General features: G+C 45.1%; 1 protein-coding gene across 1 annotated transcript in view; it reads left to right on the forward strand.

The window, feature by feature from the left end:
* Positions 1-24,797, forward strand: part of ADCY9 (adenylate cyclase 9) — a 119,448-nt gene that overhangs the window by 61,450 nt on the left and 33,201 nt on the right. The window contains exon 2 of the mRNA XM_047087437.1: positions 23,646-23,836. Within this exon, the coding sequence (XP_046943393.1) occupies positions 23,646-23,836 (191 nt within the window). The remainder of the gene's footprint in view (positions 1-23,645; positions 23,837-24,797) is intronic.

Below are 24,797 nucleotides of genomic sequence, written 5' to 3' on the forward strand. Positions count from 1 at the left end.
CTTCAGACACTTTCAGATTCAGGAGCTCTGACTATCTGTCTTGGAGCACAAATGACTGTCTAATTATTAGTAAAATGCTACGTTCACAGAAATGAAAATTTTAGACTAGATTAAGGCCATCATTGGAGTTATTTGTGTGAAAGAACATGTAAACGTAGAATTTCCATTTTCAAGAGTGAAGTCCTGCACTCAAAGCAATTTTTACGTGTAATTGGAACACTTAAAAAGACAAGAATTGGAACATTAGCGGAACTCCTAAAAAGGCAAGCAGGGAGACCGCACCAAGGCTGTGACAATGTGACAGCATGTGGGGTGCTTGGCAGATAGCACTGTAAGTACGTGGGGAAGAGGCGAAGATAACGGGTGTGGGAGCTACCTGGGGCCAGGTCACGAACAGCTTTGGATGCCATGTTGGTGATTATACTCTATCCTGTTGTCAGTAATTTGTAATAGCACCTACTTGAGAGGAGGGTTCAGTGCCATGATCATGCATGTTAAGTGCTCATCACAGTGTTTGACACACAGTAAGTGTTCTTTAAATGTTAGTTACAGTAGTAGTTCTTGCTATTACTATTTTTATAAGAGCACACCTTATAAAAAGTGTTTAGAGCAAGGTCTGTTGGGGGGTTTAGAGCAAGGTCTGTTGGGTGACAGTGTAGGCAATGAGCTCGGAAGAGCAGAAACTGGAAGACGGTGCACTGGTGAGGAAGCTGTTGGCTGGTGATGTGTGAAGTTCAGGCAGTGGGCATGGAGAGAAGGTGATGGGCTCTGCAGGCAGACTGGGCAGGGCGTGATGGGAAGGGAGAGGACAGAGAACAGGGTTACATGGAGCTGGCTGGTTGGGATGACTGGGGAATGGCAACCCCTAGGGAAAGAGAGACAGGTTTGTGGGGATAGGACCCAACTGTTCTGCTCATCCTTTCCCAAACAGTGCTATGCAGACTACATGCTATAAGGGTTGTACAGTTACAATGCACAAGACTTGGGAGGGAGTGTGGCACATTGGTGAGATCTTAAGCTGGAGATGACCAGACTTTGTGTTTGACAAAGACAAGATGGCCTGGGGTCCCTTGGAATGTTTAATTCCCCCAGGAAGTAGGAAACCTGGCGATATAATCATGAAATGAAGTCAGAGGAGAGCCAGAAGAGGTGAGTGTCTGCTGGAGAAGGAAGGAGGAAGTGAGGGTTCCAGGTGACAGGGAAGTTGCTCAGTATTCCTTTCTTTCCCTTTGGCATGCATACAGGCTTACAGGGAACCGGAGAATGTGTGCGCAAGTGTTTTGTGGGTTTGTCTGTAATGCATGAATGTGGCTAACTTTTGAGTGAGTGTACATAATCACTGAGTATGTCCAATACACCCGTGTCAATGTACTCATCAATTTCAGAACAATTACTAATACATAATATTTAATACATTATTGAATATTATATATTAAGTAATTATTAAGATCTAACAACCTCTTCTGTGGTTTTTCCCAATTCACTCTGGCAGAATTCTGACATTTGTTCCCTGGAGTCAGAGCTGTCACAGTGTGAAAGGCCAGGTGGAAGCCTCTGGAACTGCTCTGCCCATTAAAATAGTTCGCCAAAAGCAGCATCATGTTCCTGGCAGGGTGGCAGAGATTAGTGCCACCATCAGGACTCGAAAGATGTGAGGGTGATGATTCCTGCCACATCTCCAGCCCACCTGCATGGCTGGTGCCATTGGACAATGGCAGTGGATGATCATGAACTTAACCATGTGGTGGCTCTGGTTGCAGCTGCAGTGCCAGACGTGGTTTTGTTGCTGGAACAGGTTGACACAGTTCTGGCGGATGGTGTGCTGGTGAAAGCTTTTTTCTTCTCTACCTGGCAGGGTCCGCCATGCTCCTTCACATTTAACCCTCAGGATTCTAGCTCTTCATTCCGGAGGATATAGATCAAAGGGGGAGCAAGTCCTCTAGAAGAGATGTGAACTGTAAAGGGACTTGGGAGCCTCTTTTGGAGAGAGGGTTACCATGTTGTTTTGCTGCGAGAGGGATAGTTATGTTCTATTAGGCAGAAGCCTGATTTTACGTTATTTGCCAGTTAAGTATGGTTAAAAGAGGTGTGTATATGTATATGGATCTCAAGTTGGCAAGGGGTGATCTGCAGTGGGTTTATATTGAGTCAGCTTGGCTAAATCAGAAATGTGCGTGTAGCTTGGGCCACAGGAGACAGTTGTCATCACATCTGCTCACACTCAAAAAGTCCACCCAGCGGCAGAGGGAACTACTGCAGCTTGAGCACGTCGGCTTACCTTCTTGGCACGGGGCAGGGCGGGTGTGAGGCCTACGACTCCTCCAGCACCCACGAGCTTTTGTTTATTCCTCCCATCCGCGTATGTGGTAAACAGCTTTCCTTGGTCTTCATCCAAGCTATTGACCAATCGACAGTATGTTTTCTGGCCACAATCAGATACATGCGCTATTTATTGTATGGGGCAGCACAGCACAGTTATACTGCAGACACTTACTGAGTGCTCACTGAGGGCCAGGCACCGTTGCAAGCATCTGTCACGTGTCATTTACTTCTTCTGCTAGCCCTGTGAGCTGGGGACTCCCGTTGCTCCAGCTTTACAAACAAGTAAACGGGGCACAGGGAGACTTAGAGAGTAGCTAGTTCTAAGGTGGTAACATTGGTGCTGAGAGCGAGACAGCTTGAGACCAGAGACTGCATTCTTCAGTTCCAGGGTCGTGCTTCTATCTGGAGCCCTCTCTTTTTAAGTTGCCTTTGATGCTTTCAACCACGTTCTCTGGGTGTGGTGTGGAGCCCGCTTATTTCCCTCATTTATTTCAATTCTGGCTTTGAAGAGACACTGATACAATACTTATATGTGCCAGGACCTTCTGAACACATACCAGGAAGTCCTCATAACAAGCCTGTGAAGTAGGTGATGTATCATGCCCTCTCAGATTAAAAACCGGAGGCCCAGAGATGGTGACGGATCTGTATGAGTTACACGGTCTCCATGTAGCAGGATTGGGGTGTGAATGCAGGCAGGGCAGTTCTGGAGTCCACAAGCTGAAATACAGCACGGACAATTGTTAGCTTGTCAAGAATGACCTCAACGAGAGGGGTACTTAGGTGGCTCAGTCGGTTGAACATCTGACTTTGGCACAGATCACGATTTCACAGTTTGTGTGTTCGAGCCCTGCATCAGGCTCTCTGCTGTCAGCACAGAGCCCACCTTGGATTTTCTGTCCTCCTCTCTATCTGTCCCTCCCTTGCTCGTGCTCTCTCTCCTTCAAAATGAATAAATAAACTTAAAAAAAAAAAAAAAGAATGACCTCAATGAGAGACTGTCAAGGGTGTCTCCATCCTGTGTCTGGAGAGAATTTGTCCTCAACATGGGATCTTGCATATTTAGTCCTGCAATAAATGAGTCTACTGACCAGTGCATTTGGAACTAAATTCCAAGCAGCTGTAAACAATAAATATTTTGTTTCTGTTATCTTTGTAGCAATAGCAGGAGAAAGGAATTAAGGACCAAAACTCTGGGAGTTTTAAATATTTTTGGTAAGTGTTTATACGTGATTTATGGGAAAATAACTTCCTGGAAAACAACCTTGTTTCACAAAAAAAAAAAAAAAAAAAAAAAATGACCCATCTTACAACACCTTTAATAAATCAGTCTGCAGTACAAGTTAGGTGTGTTTTCATAGCAACCGAATTGTGAGAACATTTGGCAGCTAAGATCCAGCCGTGCTGTTATGATTGTGTAACCACACCAGAAGCTACACTGTGTGGCTGGCAAAAGCCACGGCAGCTGGGAGCTGCGTGGCTGAGCCGCCGTCCCCCTCCGTATCCGACCGTGACCGCCCCTCATACACCATACATGCATCTCTGCCTTGTTCAGTGTCGTCTTTAGGAAAACCACAATTTTATAAATACAGTGAGATTTGAGCAGAGGCAGAGTACCGCATCATACTAAAGTACAGCCTGATTGCTGTAAAGTGAACACCCTTATGTCTACTAGTAGCCAGGCTGAAGAAGAGGACACTGCCAGCCACCCAGATGCCCCCTCCTGTCGCCTCCCTGCCAAAGGCAACCTCTTCCCTCTCTTCTCTATGGTTTTCTTACCCAAGTGTGTGTCCTTAAATACTTGTCTTAGGTTATTTGGTTTTGCCAGATTTGGGGTTTGCTTTTGCTTCTTTCCACACTTTTTGTTTTGAAGAATTTCGCATTTGCAGAAAAGTTGTTTGGTATAATGAACACTAATATGCCCTTCATCTAGATTCACCAGTTGTTAGCATTTTGCCAAATTTGCTTTCTTGTCTGTCTAAATGTACATGTGTATATATTTACACATACACACATATGTACGTTTGTATATCTTTTCTATACACGTGCCTGTATATGCATGTCCTGTGTGTATGTGTCTCCTGTCTCTTTCCTGAGCCATTAGAAAGTTGCAGACATCATGGCCCTGCACCCTTAAATTCTTCAATATGTATCTCCTCAGAACAAGGATGTTCTCCTTTGTAGACAAAATAAATGATCACACTCAAGAAATTTAATGTTAGCAAAATACTCTTATCAAATATATAGTTCATATACAAACATCCCCAGTTGTCTAGTAGTATCCTTTAGAACTTTTCTTATTTTCTTTTATAAATTTTTAATTTTGTGTGTGTGTATTTATTCTTGAGAGGGAGAGAGAGATAGGGAGAGAGAGAGAGACAGACAGACAGACAGACAGACACCATGAGTGGGGGAGGGAGACACAGAATCCGAACCAGGCTCCAGGCTCTGAGTTGTCAGCCCAGAGCCCGACGCGGGGCTCAAACTCACGAACCATGAGATCATAACCTGAGCCGATTTCGGATGCTTAACTGACTGAGCCACTCAGGTGCCCCTAAAGTTTTATTATATAGTTTACACACCATAAAATAACCTCTTAAAAGTATATAGCTCACTCTCACTTACTTGTAGAAAATTTGCAGAATTGTGTAAGTGTCACCGTGATCTGCTTTTAGAACATTTCTATCACCTACAGGCTCACCATGCTCATTTGCAGGTGGTACCTGCTTTCAGACCCAGTAACCCGAGAATCTACTTCCTGTCCTTATAGACTTGCTTTTTCTAGACATTTCACATCATTGAAATTAGGCAGTTTGTGGGTTTTTTTTTTAATCTGGCTCCTTTCATTTAGCACATCGTTTGAAATTCATCTGTATTATAGCATGGATCAGTATTCAGTTTCTTTTTACTGGTCAGTCAAGTTTCATTGACTAGATAAACCATTGCCTGTCCATTCACCGGCTGTCTACATCTTGCCTCTAATAAGTAAGGCTACTCTGGACATTTGTGTATCAATCTTAGTATGGATAGGTGTCTTAATTTCTCATGAGTAGAGACTTGGATTAGAATTGCAAGGTTCTGTGGTGTTCCTTTTTGTATAATTTTATTTTTTAAATTGTCATTGTGCATTGATTGACCTTCTTCTTTTGGTGTACAGTTCTATGAATTTTAACACATGCATAGATTTTGTAGCCACCGGTACAATCAAGATACAGAATAATTCCACCCCCAATCTTTTTTCTTGTGTTGACCCTTTAGAGACCCCCCCCTCCAACCCTCTCTGTCCCCTCAGCAACAACTAATCTGTTATCTGTCCCTAGTTTTGCCTTTGGGAGCATGTCATTAAAATGCCTGGGTGGCTCAGTTGTTGAAGCATCCGACTTTGGCTCAGAGCATGATCTCACAGTTTGTGAATTCGAGCCCTGCCTCCAGCTCTGTGCTGATGGCTCAGAATCTGGAGCCTACTTCTGATTCTGTGTCTCCCTGTTTCTCTGCCCCTCCCCTGCTCACTCTCTGTCTCTGTCTCTTTGTCTTGAAAATAAATAAACATTAAAAAAAAATTAAAAATGGAACCATAGAGTATATAAACTGTTAAGACTGGTTCCCTTCATGTAACTGATTGAAAGATTGAGATTCGTCCTAGTTATTGCATGTGTCTGTAGTTCATTCCATCCTGTGGATGCACCCCCTGAAGGACATTTAGGTTGTTTCCAGGTTTTGGCGGCTGTAAAGAGAGTTCCTGTAAAAATGTGTGCACAGCATTTTGTATGAACAGAACGTTTAATTTCTCTAGGGTAAATATCTAGGCTTGGAGTTGTTGGGGCATTTCATCAGTGTGTGTTTGTTTAGCTTTATGACTAACTGCTGCGGATATGTGCAGAGTGGTTGTACTATTTTGTGTTGCTGCCGGCAGCATGTGAGCATTCCTGGTGTTCCTCGTCTCATCAGTGCTTGGTATCGACAGAACTTTTCGTTTTAGCCGTTAATAACAGATGTATGGTGACATTTCCTATTTTTAATTCGTGTTTCCTAAATAGCTAGTGGTGTTAATATTTTTTCATGTGCATACTCACCAGCCCAGGGCCTTGGGGGTGGCTGTAAAGGAAGCGACAGATATCCACCCCGAACTGAGCACTATTTTTGAAAAGGCCGTCCTTTTCCCATGCTCCGTAGTGTCGCTTTTGTCATAAATTATGTCCATATGTGTGAGAATTTGTTTCTCAGCTTTTAGCTGTTTCATCCGTTTGCCTACCCTTCTGTCAGTATCTCCTGCCTTAACCACTGTAGCTTCGTAAGAGCTGTTAGAGTCTGCAGAACAGGTCTCGCCTTTGGTTTTCTTCAAGCCCTTTCATAATGATGCAGTCATGCAGTACGTGACGTTTTCAAGGTTCGTCCGCGTTGTGGCATCAATCAAAACCTCACTCCTTTTTGTGGCTGAACACTTGTTTCATTGTATGGATACACCATTCACTTCATAGAACTCTCGGTGGTTTTTACCTTCTGGCAGTTAGGAGTAATGCCGCTGTAAACACTCATGTACAGGTTTTTGTGGGGACCTGTATTTTCATTTCTCTTGGGCATGTACCGAAGAGGAGAATTGCTGGTAACACATAGGGCGACTCTGTTTAGCATTCTAAAACAATGTTTTGGACAGAGAGTGAGCATGAGCTGGGGAGAGAGGCAGAGGAATAGAGAGAGAATCTTAAGCAGGCTCCACCTCAGCCCGGAGCCCAACACAGGGGCTCAATCCTATGGCCCTGGGATCATGACTTGAGCCGCAATCAAGAGTCAGACGCTCAACCGGCTGAGCCACCCAGCGCCCCTGTGTTTATCATTTTGAAGAGTTGCCGGAGTGTTTTCTATGGCGGCTGAACCATTTTACGTTCCCGCCAGCAGTGTATGGAGACTGCACTTTCTCTTCATCCTCATCAACACTTGACTTTGTCTTTTTAATTGTAGCCATCCTCGTGGATGTGGTTTTGATGTGTGTTTCCCTAATGGCTAATGACGTTGAGCATTTTCTCATGTGCTTGTTGGCTGTGGAGAAATGTTTACTTGGATGCTTTGCCTTTTAACAAAATGGGATGTCCTGTTATTGTTGTAAGAGTTCTTTGTGCACTCCACCTTCAGGTGTCCCAGCACATCACACCACCGCACTCTCCTGCCTCCTCTGCCTCTGTTTTCTTCACACGCTTTAATTTGTGAGTTGATTTCTTGGTGCATCAACTCATTCATCCAGTCAATATTTATTTATTCGACAGATGTGTAAGCGCCTTAGTTGTGTCTTTGCTATTTCTTCACCTTCTCGATGCTGTTCTAGAAGAGCTAGTTCCCACTGTCATTTAGCTGGTAGCACTATCATCTTGAAGGTTCTAGATAACTACCCACGAGAGCATCTGTGCAGATCTGAACCACACGTCACCTGAGGTGACTTCCTTTCAGCCACAGCTATACGTCACGTTCTACTATCCTGGCCCCATTCCCACCAAACCAAGTGCACTGACACCCTCCTTGAAAATCTACCAATAGTGTGTCTTTTTTTTTTTTTTTTTTTTTTTCTTGGAGAAGTTTGATTCCTTCTGGTTATGCCCAGTCCTCTATTTGAATTATGGGTTCTACCTTTTCCCCTTTTCAGCAACTTTGCTTTTTAGCTGCCTTCCTTTTCCCGAATCTGTAATCACTCCCCTCTACTGGACTATTCCGTCAGCCCACAACAGTTTCCAGCACCTTCGCTCTGCACGGATCCTCGCAGGATGCCACATCGCCTACCTCTCCGCCTTACTTTGTGGCCAGACTTCTCTATAGATTGAGCACACAGCCTTCTCCACTTCTCATGTCACCACTATCCTGCCCTGCCCCAGGCCTGGCCTGTGTTCTCCATCACTCAGCTGTGTCTCTGCATGTCACGGTATCAGCAGTCTTCCTACTGCCAAAAGCAGGACCACTTTTCTAGCCACGTCATACTTGACGTAGTGGCCCATTCCTTCTCCTCGAGACACTCTCCTGTCTTGACTTTCTTAGGTCTTGTTTGTCTTACTGTCCTCTGACCCCACTTATCCCCCTCAGACTTTGTTGCTGGATCCCCCACACCACACCGTCTCTCGACCTGGAAGGTCTCTAGACTTACTTCCTGGCCCTTTCTTTCTTTTCATCCTCTCCAGCGTGGTAGTAGAGACATCTCCTCTCTAGCCCAGATCTTCCCTCTGATTGGGATGATTTGGCTGCCCCCTTGACATCTTCATATGGCCATTTCATAGGCATTTTAAACTTAAGGGGCCCAAAACTGAGCCTCTGAACTTGTCCCTAAAACCTTTACCTGCTTCGTGAGCAGGGGAGGGCCGGAGAGAGAGACACACACAGAATCTGAAGCAGCTCCAGGCTCTGAGCTGTCCACACAGAGCCCGATGTGGGGCTTGAACGTGTGAACCGTGAGATCATGACCTGGGCTGAAGTCGGATGCTCAGCTGCCCCCCAGACGCCCCTACCTACTTCGTCTTAACCCAGTAAATATATTTTCACCCATTTACTTTGGGCAGAACCCAGGGAGTCATCCTTGTTCTCTTTCCCCTCCCCCCCCCCCCCATCTAGTCTGTTGGCACAGACTTACCTGTTCTGCCTGGATGTTACGTTTTGAGTCTGTCTGCTTCATCCTGCTGTCCTCGAGGCCAGGCTCACTGCTAACCCTTTGCCTGGGCCACACCAACAACCTGGGAATGAGTCCCTGCTACTACTCTTTTTAATTTTTATTTTTCCTGCTACTGTTCTTGATACCTCCCAAGCCAATCATTTATCGCCTATAGCAGAGTGGTTTTTTAATTTTTTTTTTTTCAACGTTTATTTATTTTTTGGGACAGAGAGAGACAGAGCATGAACGGGGGAGGGGCAGAGAGAGAGAGAGAGAGACACAGAATCGGAAACAGGCTCCAGGCTCTGAGCCATCAGCCCAGAGCCTGACGCGGGGCTCGAACTCACAGACCGCAAGATCGTGACCTGGCTGAAGTCGGACGCTTAACCGACTGCGCCACCCAGGCGCCCCCAGAGTGGTTTTTTAAAAAGGCAGTCCAGGCTTGTGGGATCCTGGAACAGAAATCAGACCAAAAATTGTTCAAATTTGAATAGTCTGTAGTCTAGTTAATAATATTGTACCGATGTTAATTTCCTATTCTTGATTACTGTTCTGTGCTTGACGTAGTACAGTAAGGTTAGGACAAGTGGAGTGAGGAATATGAGGGAACTCCTTGTACTATATCTGGAACTTTTTTGTATGTATACGTTAGTTCAAATTACAAAGTTTTTTAAAATATTTTTTTTTAGTGTTTATTTTTTTTTTTTTAATTTTTTTTTCAACGTTTTATTTTTTATTTTTGGGACAGAGAGAGACAGAGCATGAACGGGGGAGGGGCAGAGAGAGAGGGAGACACAGAATCGGAAACAGGCTCCAGGCTCTGAGCCATCAGCCCAGAGCCTGACGCGGGGCTCGAACTCACGGACCGCGAGATCGTGACCTGGCTGAAGTCGGACGCTTAACCGACTGCGCCACCCAGGCGCCCCTTAGTGTTTATTTTTGAGAGAGAGACAGAGAGAGTGCAAGTGGGGAGGGATAGAGAGAGAGGGAGACACAGAATTTGAAGCAGGCTCTGGGCTCTGAGATGTCAGCGCAGAGCCTGACACGGGGCTTGAACTCACGAACCGCAAGCCTGAGCTGAAGTCGGACGCTTAACCGACTGAGCCACCCAGGGCCCCCAAATTACAAAGTTTTTGAAAATTAAAATGCAAAAAAAGAAAGAAAATCGGATTGTGCACGTGTAAGCTTACAAATCTGTCGAAGCCTTCCACATGCCTAGCACCTGACTCAGAAGGTTCTCAGCGGCTCCAGGGCCCTGCCCGCCCCTCCAGCTTCCTGTCTGTGACCCTCTTTCAGCCAGGAAAAGATACGATGATCTTTTCTATACCGGTCCCCCCTCGAGTGTGGCCTCCCCAGGCCCACACCGTGACCTGCTCCTTCTCATCACTGACATCTGCACTCCCCCCACCTTCTCTTCATGGAAATATCTCCAGTATCCATACTAGCCCTCCTGTTCACTTGCTGCTATCAGTGGCAGGAACCCTTTGTTTCCTTCACGTCCTTATTCACAGCTGGTGATTTGAGCACCCGTTCATCCTTCCCGCTGCTGGTTCCTTGGCGTCAGGGCTGGTGTATACTAGGCTCGCAGTTTTATCATCAGTGTCTAGGCTGGCATGTAGTGGGTGAGCAGGTAGAATCTACAGACAAGTAACTTCCTGTTCCTCATTGTGTAAGGAAAGTTACTCTGTAGTTCAACCTCCAGAGAAGTTACAGGACTTTCAGAATTTTATTCTGCCCTTCCTTGATGTTCCTACTGTTTGCACATGGACCACTACTTTACAGAAGTGATTCAGTTCTTCACGTACCTGAATGTCCTTTGTGTTAGGGCTTCAGCTAGGCACTGTAGGTGCTGAGATCAGTAAGGCATAGTCAAATGTAAGGTATTGTTAGCATTTGTAATAGGACTCTCCACATTCTTGGCAGATCTCAGGAGCACTTTATTTGTTGAAAGAATGAGTAGGATAAGTTAAGAAATAGTTTCCTTTTTAAATTAAGGCAGATACGTTCATACATACTCATGCGTTATATATACAATCATGTAGCAGATACACGCATACAGGATTGTGGAATTTTTAGCCTTCAAGCTGGTTCTCTCTTGGCAGGGGCGGGTTTGGGAAGAGAGCCACAGGACGGGGGCTCTGCTGCTGCCCTGCCTTTGCCAGGCACCCACTGCTGCATTCTAGGGTGGCTTGAAGCAAGGCTGCACAGAGAGGTGTTTGGGAAGTTGTTAGAGGTGTTTTTTTTTTTTTTTTTTTTTTAGCGGTCTCTGTGATTAAGGGTTATATACTGTCCATAAATTTAATTTTATTTAGGATGGTAAAGAGGACATTACAAATGAAGTATGTAATAAAAATGTAATAAAAAGGAGCCATTGGGTCTGATTGGGTTGAGAACCTATGGTTTCAGGAACATGTTATTAGGGTTCTCAAGGAATTTGAAATCTTTCAAAGAACCCAGCAGGAGCATCATGATTTGTGATGATCCCAGGTGAAACAGAGTTTTGTGCTGGAGCCTGCCACTGTGGCGGGAGGCAACATCATGTGATACAGGAATATCTGGGATATGACTGGGCACTAGATGTTGTCACCTGCGTGCAGGTCAGGAAGGCATAATATGCAAATAAGTCATGTGACACCGGGGCTTGTGGAAGTAGAGGGCAGGAGTCCCTGGTCTCAGCTTGCGTGATTTCACGGTGCTCACAAGACCCTTGATCATGCCTGGCTGCTTGGTGAGCGCTCACGCAGTACATAGGCTGGAAGGAGAGGCATCTGGAGGCAGTGGGACCCTGGAGAGGCAGAAAGAAAGGGGAGGTCGGCCAAGGTGGCCAGAGTTTGTTTACCTGCTTTACTAATTTGCCCGGGGCTGAAGCCTCAGCAGAAGGGTCAGTGACTCCTGAAACCTTGGCCTGGCCTGGCTCAGCAGTGTGTGCCAAATCCTGTTAGCACTGTGGCTGTGTGCCTAGTTAAACATTCAAGCCCCGTGGAGTCAGAGAGAACCCCCACGAAATGGCAATGTGTTCAGCGGTGTGTTTTACTACATGTGTTGCTTTTAATGGGTGTGAGAGATCAGAGAGGTCCCATGTTCGTTTCACAGACTGCTTTTAGGAATCATGTAGTAAAAGGTGAAGTGTATAAAATGTGGAAAATACGGCACATCTTCTAAATAGGCATGTGAAAAACATTTTTTAAGGGATAATATATGTCAAGGAAGGTTGAGCTATGTACGATGGGGTCTGAATTAGATGTTTGAACTACCTTTTCAATCCATTTTCATCTTTTTGGAATATATTCAGTGCTTGTCTCCTCTTTTCCTAGAGATGATCCTACCATTTTGTTTGATACAGTATCCATTCCTATCCCATTTCCGGTCTGCTCCCCTGCTGTTAGTGTACAGCGTGATTTCTCCCCTGCACTTGCTGCTAAATGTCGTCTGTAACAGATAAAAGTCAGTACTTAACTGGTTTCACATGCAGTTGTCCTCTTTATTCCACCCATTTTTCTTTAGGTCGTTCTTACACCTCTTCTCTATTTAACAAAGTTAAGAAAGAGCTTTCTGTTGCCAGTCCGTCCCTTCTCTCTAGTAAGGAAGGATGTAGATCTTCACCATTCAGTACAGTAGCAGCTGGCCACATGTAGCTCTTGAAAATTTAAGTTACAATGAAAAAAACATTGGAAATTCATCTCTCCAACTCACACTAGCCACATTTTGAGTGCTCAGCAGCCACTTGTGGCTGGTGACTCCCCCGCGACAGCCATAGAACATTTCCATCATCGTGGGCTGTTCTTTTGGACAGCTGGGTCTAGATCCCTGTAATACACTCCAGTAACTCACTTCCCATAGTATCTCATCACTTTCAGTTGCTTTCAGGGCTTTGATGCAAGCCTCTATGGTTTTCTGGAACCATCCAGAATTTTCTCCTCTGGTTCCACCTCTCATATCTCTAAGTCCAGCTGTGCGTGGACGAAATATCGGGCCGAGCCGTATTGCCGAGCCCATAACCTGACTGGGCCTCCTCTGTCTGCCTCTAACCTGGCTGTGAGTCAGCCCGGTCCTGGTTTATTCCCCGGGGCCCTCTGTCCCTTTGTTAATTGGGGTAAGTGGCAGGCATATCGGCCTAGATCTGCAGTGGTCATGAGGACTTTCTTGACCAGGGACAATGGAGTTGTTAACTCTCAGCCTTGTTAACTTGCAGTTTGAAGAGCTCTGTATTCCTTTATTTCATTTCTCCCTCTCTCTCTCTCTCTCTCTTTTTTTTTTTTTTTCCATTTCAGTGTGATTTTGTGGAGCCTGGCCCTGCCACCCTGAGCTTGATTTTGTGGACTTGTTTCCAGCAACTTTTCTCTCAGCCTTGATCTCTTCCCCTGATTTTTTTTTTTAAAAAACTTGTCCACACAAGTCCCATTTCTTTATTACATTTATATTTATGATGTATTCTTTGATCAGTGGTATTTTTGTGGTAAGTGTGTCTTTGCCCTGTTTATCGTATTTCTTTATTTTTAACAGAACACAGTTTGTAGTGTTAATTTAATACTTTCAGTTTTTCTTTTTTAAGTTGTTGTATATTTATTCAGTGGGAAACTTCATGGTATCGAAAATAAATGAATGCAATTCATTCAGTTCCATAAGGATGAATCTCAAACACGATGCTCAGCCAGAAAAAGCAACTTTCACAAGAAAACTTGTAAAATGTCATTTATTCAAATAAAAACCCTTTAATGCTGCGTATTGTTTAGCATTACACAGCATAGCAACTTGGGATTCAGAATAGTTATGTGCTCTGTCGGGGAGAAGGGTTTGCAGTGGAGGAAAGTCCACGGGGAGCCTTAACAGGGCAGATGACATTTTATTTCTTAACTGGTGGGACCCTGATGCTCAGCCTATTTTTCCTTACATGTCTCTATGTCTAAGATATTTTGTAAAAAATTCAAATATTCACACTTATTTTATTTTTTATTTTTAATTTTTTTTTTAATTTTTTTTTAAAATTTTTTTTTCAACGTTTATTTATTTTTGGGACAGAGAGAGACAGAGCATGAACAGGGGAGGGGCAGAGAGAGAGGGAGACACAGAATCCAAAGCAGACTCCAGGCTCTGAGCCATCAGCCCAGAGCCTGACGCGGGGCTCGAACTCACGGACCGCGAGATCGTGACCTGGCTGAAGTCGGACGCTTAACCGACTGCGCCACCCAGGCGCCCCTCACACTTATTTTAAAGATAAATAACAAAAATACCTAATTTACAAAATGAGTATTTCCCATTATCCATTTTCCTCTTAATATTTTAGTATATTTCTGTGTTTCTTGTAATTAATTTTTTCAGCTTCATTGCGGTATAATTGACCAATATTGTAAGATCTTAAAGTGTGCATTATGATTCTTTATCGCGTGTGTGTGTATAAGAAAATTAAGTTCTACCCCCTCAGCACATTTCAGTTAGACAATACAAAGTTGAGACTGTGGCCACCACATTTTATGTGAGGTCCTCAGTGTGTGTTTCTGTGTTTTGAGTCTAGTGTTGCTCAGAATAATTCTTTCTTCTCCTGAGGAGTTATCTGCTGCTCTTCATGTATTCCTTCCCCAAGCACCCGGCTGTGTGGTTTGGGGCTGGCACTTCCTGGCAGGGAGCGACTTGCTGCCCTGTCCAGAACCTTCCTTCCCCAGGGAATCTGAACGCACTACTGTCTGTCCTTCAGGTTCTATAGCAGACCTCCACTTTCCAGTCCAGGACAGGTGACTGCTGAAGACTTCTCCACCTGCTTTGGTGGACGAGGGGCTGTTGATTGTCACCCCAGCTCTGTGTGTCGATGTGCCCTGTCCCCTGTCCTCTTCTCCCACGTGGGCACTCTCTCCCCACTGCCTTGGTTTTGCTTTCAGTTTTGCTTTTTCAGGAGTGTACAACATAGTTGTGATGTTCTGGAGGCACAGATTGTGGCGGGAGTCTGGCCTGGGAGAGCTAGTCACCCGGCCTGTGGCTTCCCCAGTGGCAGTGTGGCCCCACTCTGGCTTCTCACCTCACACCCAGCAGCACTTGTAAGATTATTAAAGACAGACCTCACAAGCACAGCTTTGGATCTTCTGGGGAAGGTCTAGAAAGGGGAGACTGCCTCCGGTGCTGAAATGAAATGAGAGAAATCAGAGATGCCAGAGAAGATACAGCTTCTTGATCAGAAAATAGGGGTTTTGGGTTTTTCCATTGTCATGGCTTGAGCGAGTGTGCCATGTGCTCTGGGGAACAAGGAGATGCAGTTGGGGAAGCTGTTTTGGTCCCTGTTCCGGCCAGCATGCAAAACGCTCCTCAAAAGAGAGAGGATGACGTTCAACCTTGATGTGAATTGAGAACTGACTTGCAAGGTGAGGAAATTCACAGCAAGTCAGTACCACGTGGTGGTACTGCAGATGGGATTTGGAGTCCAGCTGGAAGGCCGGATCAGCATTTCTATGCAGAAACAGGTGATGAAGGCACAGGTGTGGCCACTCCCAGGGAAGTCTAAGCAGGAATTTTAAGAATTGCATGTTTTTCTTTGCATGGTGGGACCCTTCCAGGTGCGGTAAGGTGAGGCCGGCTATGTTGCCCTTTTCCCAGCTGAAGATGCTCACAGGAAGTGTCTCTGCGGGTAGCCTGACCCTGTGGCCGAAGGAAATGCCTTTGCAAATGAATCTAGTCTGGCTGAAAAGCGAACAGCGGTGTTGAAGGCAGCCAGGGAAGCCAGGCAGCCAGGGAAGCTGAGCCGAGCCTTCCCTCTGTCGCCGTGAGTGAGCCGCGGGCTCTGTGCCGCGCATGGAGTGGAGGCAGAGGTCGGTAGTCACAGCAGACAGTGGGCCCGGGTGTCGCCTGGCTCCCTGGGATTACACTGCAGCTGTCAAGAGTGCAAATCTGATGATCCTGGGAGGTAGCTCGTGAAGGTCACACTTGTGTTTTGTTTTGTTTAATCTCTTCCAGACTTCTGAGCTCTTGCCACGTCGAGTTTTTGGTTATTCAGGGTGATTCAGCCTGTTTCTTATACATATATGTTTTCCTACCCTAACTTTGGCCTGTTAGCTACTTCCCAGTCTTTCTGTTTTTCTTTTACCTGCCACCGCCCACTCCTTTACCGTGAATTCCCATGGATAGTGTGTGTATTCTGTACTGGCCTTACCTCTTCTCTGTATCTCAGAACGGTTGCATCTTGAAATTCACATAACTTTCTTTAAAAAAAAAACAAACCACCTACCCTGAGGTATGATTCACACACCATACAACGTACCACTCCAGCACACACAATTCTCTGGTTTTTCGTACATTCGCAGAGTTGTGCAGCCATCTCTGCTAACTGTAGAACATTTTCATCACCCCAGAAGGAAACCCTGTGCCCCCCTCCCCCCGCCCCTGGCAACCAGTCATCTGCTTCCCGTCTCCATGGATGCAACTCTTCTGAACATTTCATAGAAGTGGAGTCACACGCTTCATGGCCTTTGGGGACTGGCGTCTCTCTCTGAGCATCAGTCACATGGCTTTATTTCTATTTTCAATGTATTCTTTTGTTTGGTTTTCTTTTTCAGGTACTGGCTGCCACTATCCTCAGATCATAAATTGAGTCTTTCGTTCCTAGAGTCTCTTTTTCATCATCTATGTTCTGTACTTAAATCTGCAACTCTTAAGTTACTAGTTTAACTATTAACTATTGAAATCAACTGTGATTTCTCAGTTCTCTGGGGGAAAGAAAGAGGAGTCTGTGACTCCTCTTGTGCCTGCTTCAGACTTAAGCTGACATGCTCCCTTATGTCTGGTGTTGCTCCATGTTACCCTCTGGTGAATTGCCATCTACTGTTGCTCTCTTTCGGCTCCTGACACGTTTCCTTTTAGCCCTCTTGTTTCACGGCCTCTTCTGAGTATTTACATTATGTTATATTACAGTATTCCAAGATAGTTATCATAGACCTTCATATTTTTGGTTAGTTTTCTAAAACTCACTGTTAGAAAGCCTTTGTCACGTGTGAACATCCCATCAGCACACAGACCTGAATGCACGTAATTCTCTCTTCTTGCAGATGTGTGTAATCACTTACTCATTGTCCTCACACTCACTGACATCCTTCCATGCCCCAGTTGAATTTTTTGTGAACATCACTTCCCGCCTTTCCTCAGTTTACTCCTGAGTTGCTGCTGAAGGTGCTCTAAGGAAGAGCACCGTCTCTTCCTTTTTATGTGTGTCAACTCATTTAATGCTCACAAGAGCTCTGTGAGACACTATTACTGTTGTGTTCCTAGTGTTTCCATGTTACAGATGAGGGAACTGGAGTCAAGTGTTTAAGTCACGCTTTTCAACCCACGCTCAGTCTCTAAAACCAGAGTGTTCTTTTTTTCCTCTCCATTCCCTTGAATACTACTGTCTAGTTCCTAACCCTCAGTAAGTATTCAATAAATAGTCAGTTTGTTGGGTAAGTGAACTGAGCACATGATGAATGAGATAGTACCTGGTGGGCTCTTTATGGGTATGTCAAATGTTTTCCTTCAAAGAACTTACTTCTGTAGCCTTTGTGAAGGCCTGTGGCATGAAACCATAATTCAAGAGTGTTTTAGAGGTGGGAGGAATGGATCTCTGAAGTTTTCACCACTGGACTCTGCAGTGTTAATACTCGGCAACATAGCACATAGCGGAATAGCATTTAGTAAGGCCAAATTTGAAAGCGAAGAAGACAGTACATGGGAACACGGTCACTAAGTGCCTGGTCATCACATTTGGCTGGGATGGCAGCATATTTACTTATTACCAGTAGAGAGAGGGAAGCTGGGTGCAGAAAGCACTTGTTCCCAGAGCAGGATGTAGAGCGCGCGCGCGCGCGCGTGTGTGTGTGTGTGTGTGTGTGTGTTCAAAAGTTTGTTAGCCTAAAGTTTTAGTCAAAACCAAGTTAAACAGGCATGGTGCCCAACCTTTGTTTCTTTCACCTGCTTGAGTGGCTGTTTCATATTTTATTATGTGGGACTTCATTTTTTAAAAAGAGGTTAAGTTTTACCAACACCCATTCACCGTACGAACTTGTGATTTATTGTCAAGTGTTGCGGGAACCAGGATCAATCAGTCCTTGTGATTAGTGGTTTTACGTAGGAGCAGAAAGGACAGAGACCCATCGAGAGTGTTTTAATGTTAACAGGGTGAAAATGTTTTGTTTTCCACACCAAAACTTCTGGTCTTCTTAAGCAGAAGCAACGGACAGTTATGAAATATTGTATCTATAGTTTTATAGAACCTGGTTATTTGAGAGATTAGGTACCCTTTTAATCTTTATTTTCCTTATTGACTGACTGTATTTTAGTTTAAATAATCCTCATGCTACTCGGCCATTGCAGACCTAGTTATGAAGAAAAATAGAATACAAAGTGGAATAACTTTTCAGAATGTTTATGAACTAGGCCAAACCGATTGCCTCTCTTAGGTTTATTATTTCAAGTCATGAGTGATGCAGGTGCCTAGGCCTTTGTTATGCTGCTGACTCCCAGGGTTGTGTCTCAAAACATCCTTTCCTTCCTGATCATTCTCCTCTTTCTGCTAAACTGACATTCAGGTCCTTGATTCTGGGTAATGGAGCCTGTCTCATTCCAAAGCAAGGTCCCCGCAGGAAAAGACCATGATAAAGAAAGAAGGCCTCAGTAGTCTTTCTTTTCCAAAGTGGATTTTGGCATACACTCAAATTACACTACGATCACCAAAACTAGGCACTGATTTTGTGCACGTGACAATTTTCATCCTCAAAGAATTGATGATGTGCTTAAGAACGTTAACCACATCAGTCTCCTTCATGCACGCAGCCACAGACCAGCCCCTCCTCTAGGTAGAAGCATGGTAGGAAACATGTCCCCCCTTCTCTAGCCTCTGCAAACCCACGCTGATGAAAAAAGGCATCAATGCTGGTGAGGTTTAAAATCAACTACCGAGAAGGAATATAAGAAATCTTATTAATCTCCTGTTTATACTTAACAAAATAAATCATTTAGCTGCCTTATTTTGACCTTCTGCTCCAAGAGAGCCATTCTTTTGAACTTGGACCCCAGAGTCCATGTGTATTGTGGTTACTCATTAAATCCTTCTCTCTTATAAACTCTTTTCACTAAAGACTTTGATGACACTGGGGCTCAGTTGTCCAGTCCTGATACGTTGCTGGGATAGTTCACACCAGGCTGCCTTACTTTATCGGGCCGGTTTCGCTCTAGTTTTGGCAAAAAGTTTTACTTTCAATTTGGTTTTCCACATTGAAGTATGGACACTTAATGGGTTTACCCATTTTGCCTGTTGTGGACACATACACATATCAGATCTTTGAAACACTAGCAGCATTGTGGGTCATCAGGGGCTCTCCCTAAAGAAAAATTTGCGTAGGAAACAAAGAGCAACTGTTGATTTAACAGTTCCTCAAATGTTTTTATACATAGAAAGAACATGGAGAAGACTCCCAGTGATAAGCATGTCAAACACGCATGTTGAGAATAATAGCCGGTGTTACTGTTTTACTGTGTGTCAGGCACTGTTGTAAAGGCTTCGTGCGTGTGACTCAGTCTTTGCGTCAGCCCTAGGGAGCAAGTCCTCTTCCCAGCCTCACTATGATGAGGTGTCTTCTCTTGCTCCAGGTCACCAGGTGGAGCGGTGGCAGGCCCGAGCCCGAGGGCCCCTCTGCAGAATGCACGCGCTCACCCATCTCTGCGTGGCCCGTTGTAGAAGTGTTGCTACCACCACTACGCTTTGGGGAAGGTGGGTTCCTGTCCCCACCACTACTCCCTGACTGCCGTGTCCCCTGACTCCCTTATCACCCACTGCGGCTGGCGTTTCCACAGCTCCTTGGCCTCTCCTCAGCCTCATGCTCCCGTTACCATCTCCCCCTACACGCCTCGTGGCCCCCAGCCTGAAGACTCCCGGAGCTGGTCTATGTGGTGCCCTGCACGGGCCCCTGCTCCTCCCCGGCCGCTCTCCCACATGTATTCTCTGTTCCAGCCATACTAAATTCATTTCCATCTCTCAGCTCTGCCTGCCAAAGGCTCCCTTTCTGCAGGGCTTGTTCACAACCCTTACAGCAACACCCACGGCCTGATGGCAGCTGCCCCAGGCCCTGGCCCTTTTGGCTTTCACTCTGCATCTTTCAACCCTCAGCTTGGAGGGCCCTTCCTCCAGAGGCTTCCCTAACCACCCCCTGGTCTGCAAGGCGCCACCCTCCTATGCTTCCCAGGGCACCCTCACTTCCTTGTCCTAGGACTTTGTACTCACACGTGCCCACTATCTAGATCCCCGCTCAGGTGACAGCTGCATTCAGGTAGGGGTCATGGCTGACGTGTTCACGCCTGTTGCGTGAACGCACCTATCACAGCGTATGGTGGACACCTTGGTGAGTGATGAACGAGCAGCGACTAGGTAGTCACAGGCGGGAGGAGCGGCAGCGAGCCTCGGGGATGCGCACCCCCTGCGGCGTCAGAGCTTGTGATGCGGGGCTGGGCCGTGTTGCTCACGTCCCCTGGTGAGGGGCACGCCTCGACTTTCATGTGTGGCTTCAGCTTCATGCGTGTATCTGTGCGGCAGAGTCTGTAGCTCTTGCGGTCGGCTGGCTCGGCCTCGTGTCTGCCTTAGTCGTCACACCTCCCGGCAAGTCCTCCCTTACTAGCTCTTGCAGGTCTGGGGCTGCGTGGTGGGGGTGGGCAGTTACCTTACCGGGGACTCTTCCTGGGTTTGAAAGAACCGAGAGCAGTGGTAGCTCCTCACACCCTACCTTCCTCCCCCCTCCTCCCTCCTTCCACCCCTGCCCCGGTGGCTTTCTGCAGCAGCACCGCATGCTGTCCCGGGTCTTCCCCGCCTGCTGCCCCGCTGCCTGTCGTGCAGTCAGGGGAGAGCCCATGAGAGCAGTTCCGGGGAACAGGCCTTTCCACGGAGTTGTAAGCTCTTCCAGCATGGAGCCTCCATAACAGGTCAGAAGTAGAACTTTTCTCTGGCTAGCTCACAGAGGTGGTGTTTTTGTTTTTATTTTGTTCTGTTTTAATTTTTTTGTTGTTGTTTATTCATTTATTTTGAAAGAGAGAGAGCAAGTGGGAGAGGACAGAGAGAGAGGGAGAGAGAGAAGTCCCATGCAGGCTCTGAACTGTCAGCACGGAGCCCAATGTGGGGCCTGAACCTACAAACTGTGAGATGATGACCTGAGCAGAAACGGAGTCGGCCGCTTAACCGACTAGCCACCCATGTGCCCTTGTTTTCGTTTTAAAGTTTATTTATTTATTTTGAGAGAGAGAGTGTGAGCAGGGAAGGGACACAGAGAGAGAGAGGGAGGGAGAGAATCCCAAGCAGGCTTTGTGCTGTCAGTGAGGAGCCGAGCCAGACATGGGGCTTCATCCCATGAACCGTGAGATCACAACCTGAGTCAAAATGAAGAGTGATGCTTCACCATCGGAGCCACCCAGACACCCCAGAGATTTCATTTTTTGACCCTCCCAAGGCAAAATGACAAGTGAGCTCGGTGTCATCTGTGATGCAGTTGGAGGAATTCATACAAATGTACTTTTACTCCTCTGTCAAATTCCAGTTGATGCTTCCATTTCTTTCTCTTTCTTTTTCTTTTTCTTTTTCTTTTTCTTTTTCTTTTTCTTTTTCTTTTTCTTTTTCTTTCTCTTTTTCTTTCTTTCTTTTCTTCTTAAGTTCATGCTTCCATTTAAAGGTTATACACATATTTCGTTATGAATGTGATTGATCCTGGACATTGTGTGCTTTTGTTGAAGAAAAAAAAAACATCCAGAAGTTTAGGACCTTAGTTAAAAGTGAGCATTTTAGGGTCTCCTTTGGGGTCAGCAGCTGAAGTTACTTATCTCAGTCTTTGGATTTCCACCTGTGACCTGGATGTGCACTGGGATTTCTCTGGGTGTTTCCAGGGCTCCTGTCAAATTTTCAGTCTCAGAACAGGTGACTTGAAAACACCACGTAGTATTTTTATGAGGAGATAGGTAGATGACAACTGACTGAATGATGAAATGGTGTCCTAACCATAAAATGAAGAAAGACAATTGATTCAGGATCTTTAGGTTGTTTAATTTTTTAAAAGTATTTTATTTATTTATTTACGTACTTCCTTACTTTCTTATTTATTTTAGAGAGTAAGAGAGAGTGCAAGCCAGGGAGAGGGGCAGAGGGAGAGAATCTCAAGCAGGCCCATGTTTGGTCGGGAGCCCAGGGCAGGGCTCGATTCCACAACTCTGGGATCAGGACGTGAGCCAAAATCAAGAGTCAGATGCTCAACCACCTGAGCCACCCAGGTGTCCCAACTAATTATTTTTATTTTTGTTTTTATTTTTTTAATGTTTATTTATTTTTGAGAGAGAAACAGACAGAGCATGAGCGGGGAGGGGCAGAGTGAAAGGGAGACACAGAATCCAAAGCAGGCTCCAGGCTCTGAGCTGGCAGCACAGAGCCCGACGCAGGACTCACACTGACGTGTGAGCCAAAGTCAGACGCTTAACTGAGCTACCCAGGCACCGCCCAGCTAACTTTTTTAAAGTAATCTCTACCCTCATTGCGGCGCTTGAACTCACAACCCCGAGATCAAGAGTCACATGCTCTACAGACTAAGCCAGCCAGATGTTGCCCCCACTTTCTTTAAGTAATTAGGTAATTAATTTTAAAGCATTTATTAAAATGTACTGAATATAAGTATCTGTATGGGTTTAGGAGTGTAGATACCTCATCTCTTGATCAAATCTTTGTGTGATGCTTTTCCATTACCACCTTCTGCTGGAGCTTATAACTCTCCAGGACGGGGACCTATTGTGTTCTTGATTTTATTCTCTAGGAACAACATACCCTAGTCCTACGATAAATGTTTTTTAAACAAATTACATACATTCCCACTCCCCTTAACAAATTTGCAGTCTTGTCAAATTTCAGTAAGGACTAACAATGGATTCATTTAAATAAGGTTTGCTTCATTTTCAGAAATGGCTTGAGTTCTGTCTGAAAAAGCTGCTCCTTAGTATTTTCTCAGCAGATAGTTCTTCTGAATACCCACAGCAGGGAGCTACCTGCCCATTAGAGCTACTTCATGGTGTGGCGTATGTTTCTGTTATTTCAGCCTGTAACGAGAATTGTAAAGATGTCAGTTAATTGTCCATTTAACTAACTTTTTTTTTTTAATGAGGGTTTTGTGAGAGAATTAAATTCTTACAGAGTACAGGTTGACAGAATCCATGTTCTAGATCCACCAGAAGACCCATACTTAATAATCTGAATCAAGGGAGGTTTTAGTTACCCCTGTTGGTGCACATTATGGTCTCGTTTTTCGTGGCAGTTTTGCAATCCTGACATGGTAAAGTGGTCCGTATTCTAGATCACCCTTACATAGAGACTGACCGAACAAGTGTCTAGGGTGGACTGTCATTCCGCTCGGCTGCTGTCACAGAGCGGTCATGTGACCCTTTCATGGAGGAAGTTTTTAATGCTCATTTCAGCCCTCAAGGGAAAATGTGCAGCCAAAATTCAAAGAAAACATGATATAAGAAAATGGTGTGTTTTGGAGGCAAACATTCTCCCCGAGTCAGCACGTCTCTGAAAAGATCACGGAAATCAGTAGTAAAATATGACATTCATATTTTCACTTTACTCTCCACTTTTCAGGATCATGTCCTGCATAGAGAGCAAGATCGAGCTGCATTTCAACCAACGGTGGTTTCCATCTGTGCTGATTGTAATTTTTATCCATAGGTTTGAAGACATACCTGATAGCGGGTCAGAGAGCGAAGGAGTCTCGTTGCAGCTGTTCAGAGGCCTTGCTTTCTGGCTATGAGGTCATTGACGGCTCACGGGTGTCCTCAGGCCCTAGGGGACAGGGGACAGCATCGCCAGGGAGTGTCAGTGACTTGGCGCAGACTGTCAAAACCTTTGATAACCTTAAGGTTAGTTTTTTTTTTTTTCCTACTTCTTAAACTTTGTATTAATTCTGCAGTAGCACATGTGAAATGATAAGCGGCCTTTGGGTCTGTGGCAGACGACTTGGAACGCCCTGCAATTTGGTTTTTGCAGTTTTTAAATTTAGTCTGAAGTCACCAGCATTTTGCCTTTTTTAATACCTTTGCTTTTTTGACATATATGCACCTCCATTTTCTTTCTACGCTGCATCAATTTGCTTCTTACTCGAGTTGTTATTTTCTTTTTCTGAGACCTACGCTGTCTTTTGGGATTTTTGAAAGCTAATGATAAACGACAGTAAAGGGGATTCTTCTCGCATCTTGCTTGTAGAGCTAGTTCGTATCCTACTGCAGACACCATTTTCTCAAGTGCTCCTAACGTCTCTTGAAATCCAATGTCTTATGATTATTTTAACTTTGTTGGTGTGGATGAATCTTGTGGCGTAGCTCACTTTAAGAGTGCATTCTTGCCAGGAATGTTATAATATTTCATTGTTGGAACAGAGACCTCCTGGCGACTGTCTAGAAGTGCCCATTTCTGTTATAATAAACTACCACGGGATTAACATGGCAGACAGACCGTGGGCATTTGAAACCACTCCAGTTTATGAGCTGCTCCTCGGCTTCCACATTTGATTTCATTTTCCCTACTGGTATCTCTGGTTTATTTTTACGGTTGAAATATTTGAGGTTTCCATTTAATAAAAAAAAAAAATGAAAGGGAGAGAGAGAGAGAGGCACTGCTGACAGTTCCACTTCACTGTGTTGTGTCCTCGAACAGGTCAGGACGATGGCCTGGTGTTATGACTTTAATCCAGTGTGTCCCTGCTTGTCCACATTCACTCAGCGCTTTGAGAGCTAGCTCAGAGGGGAACACAATGTGGGCGTCCAGGTCCTTTCCCTCTGCCAGAATCCATAGTCCCTGCCGTCCAGTTATTTTGTGTAATTG

This window comes from Lynx rufus, unplaced genomic scaffold (assembly GCF_022079265.1).
Source record: "Lynx rufus isolate CCGP_SWC_20201006 ecotype Redwood Valley unplaced genomic scaffold, mLynRuf1.p SCAF_23, whole genome shotgun sequence".
Lineage (NCBI taxonomy): Eukaryota > Metazoa > Chordata > Mammalia > Carnivora > Felidae > Lynx > Lynx rufus.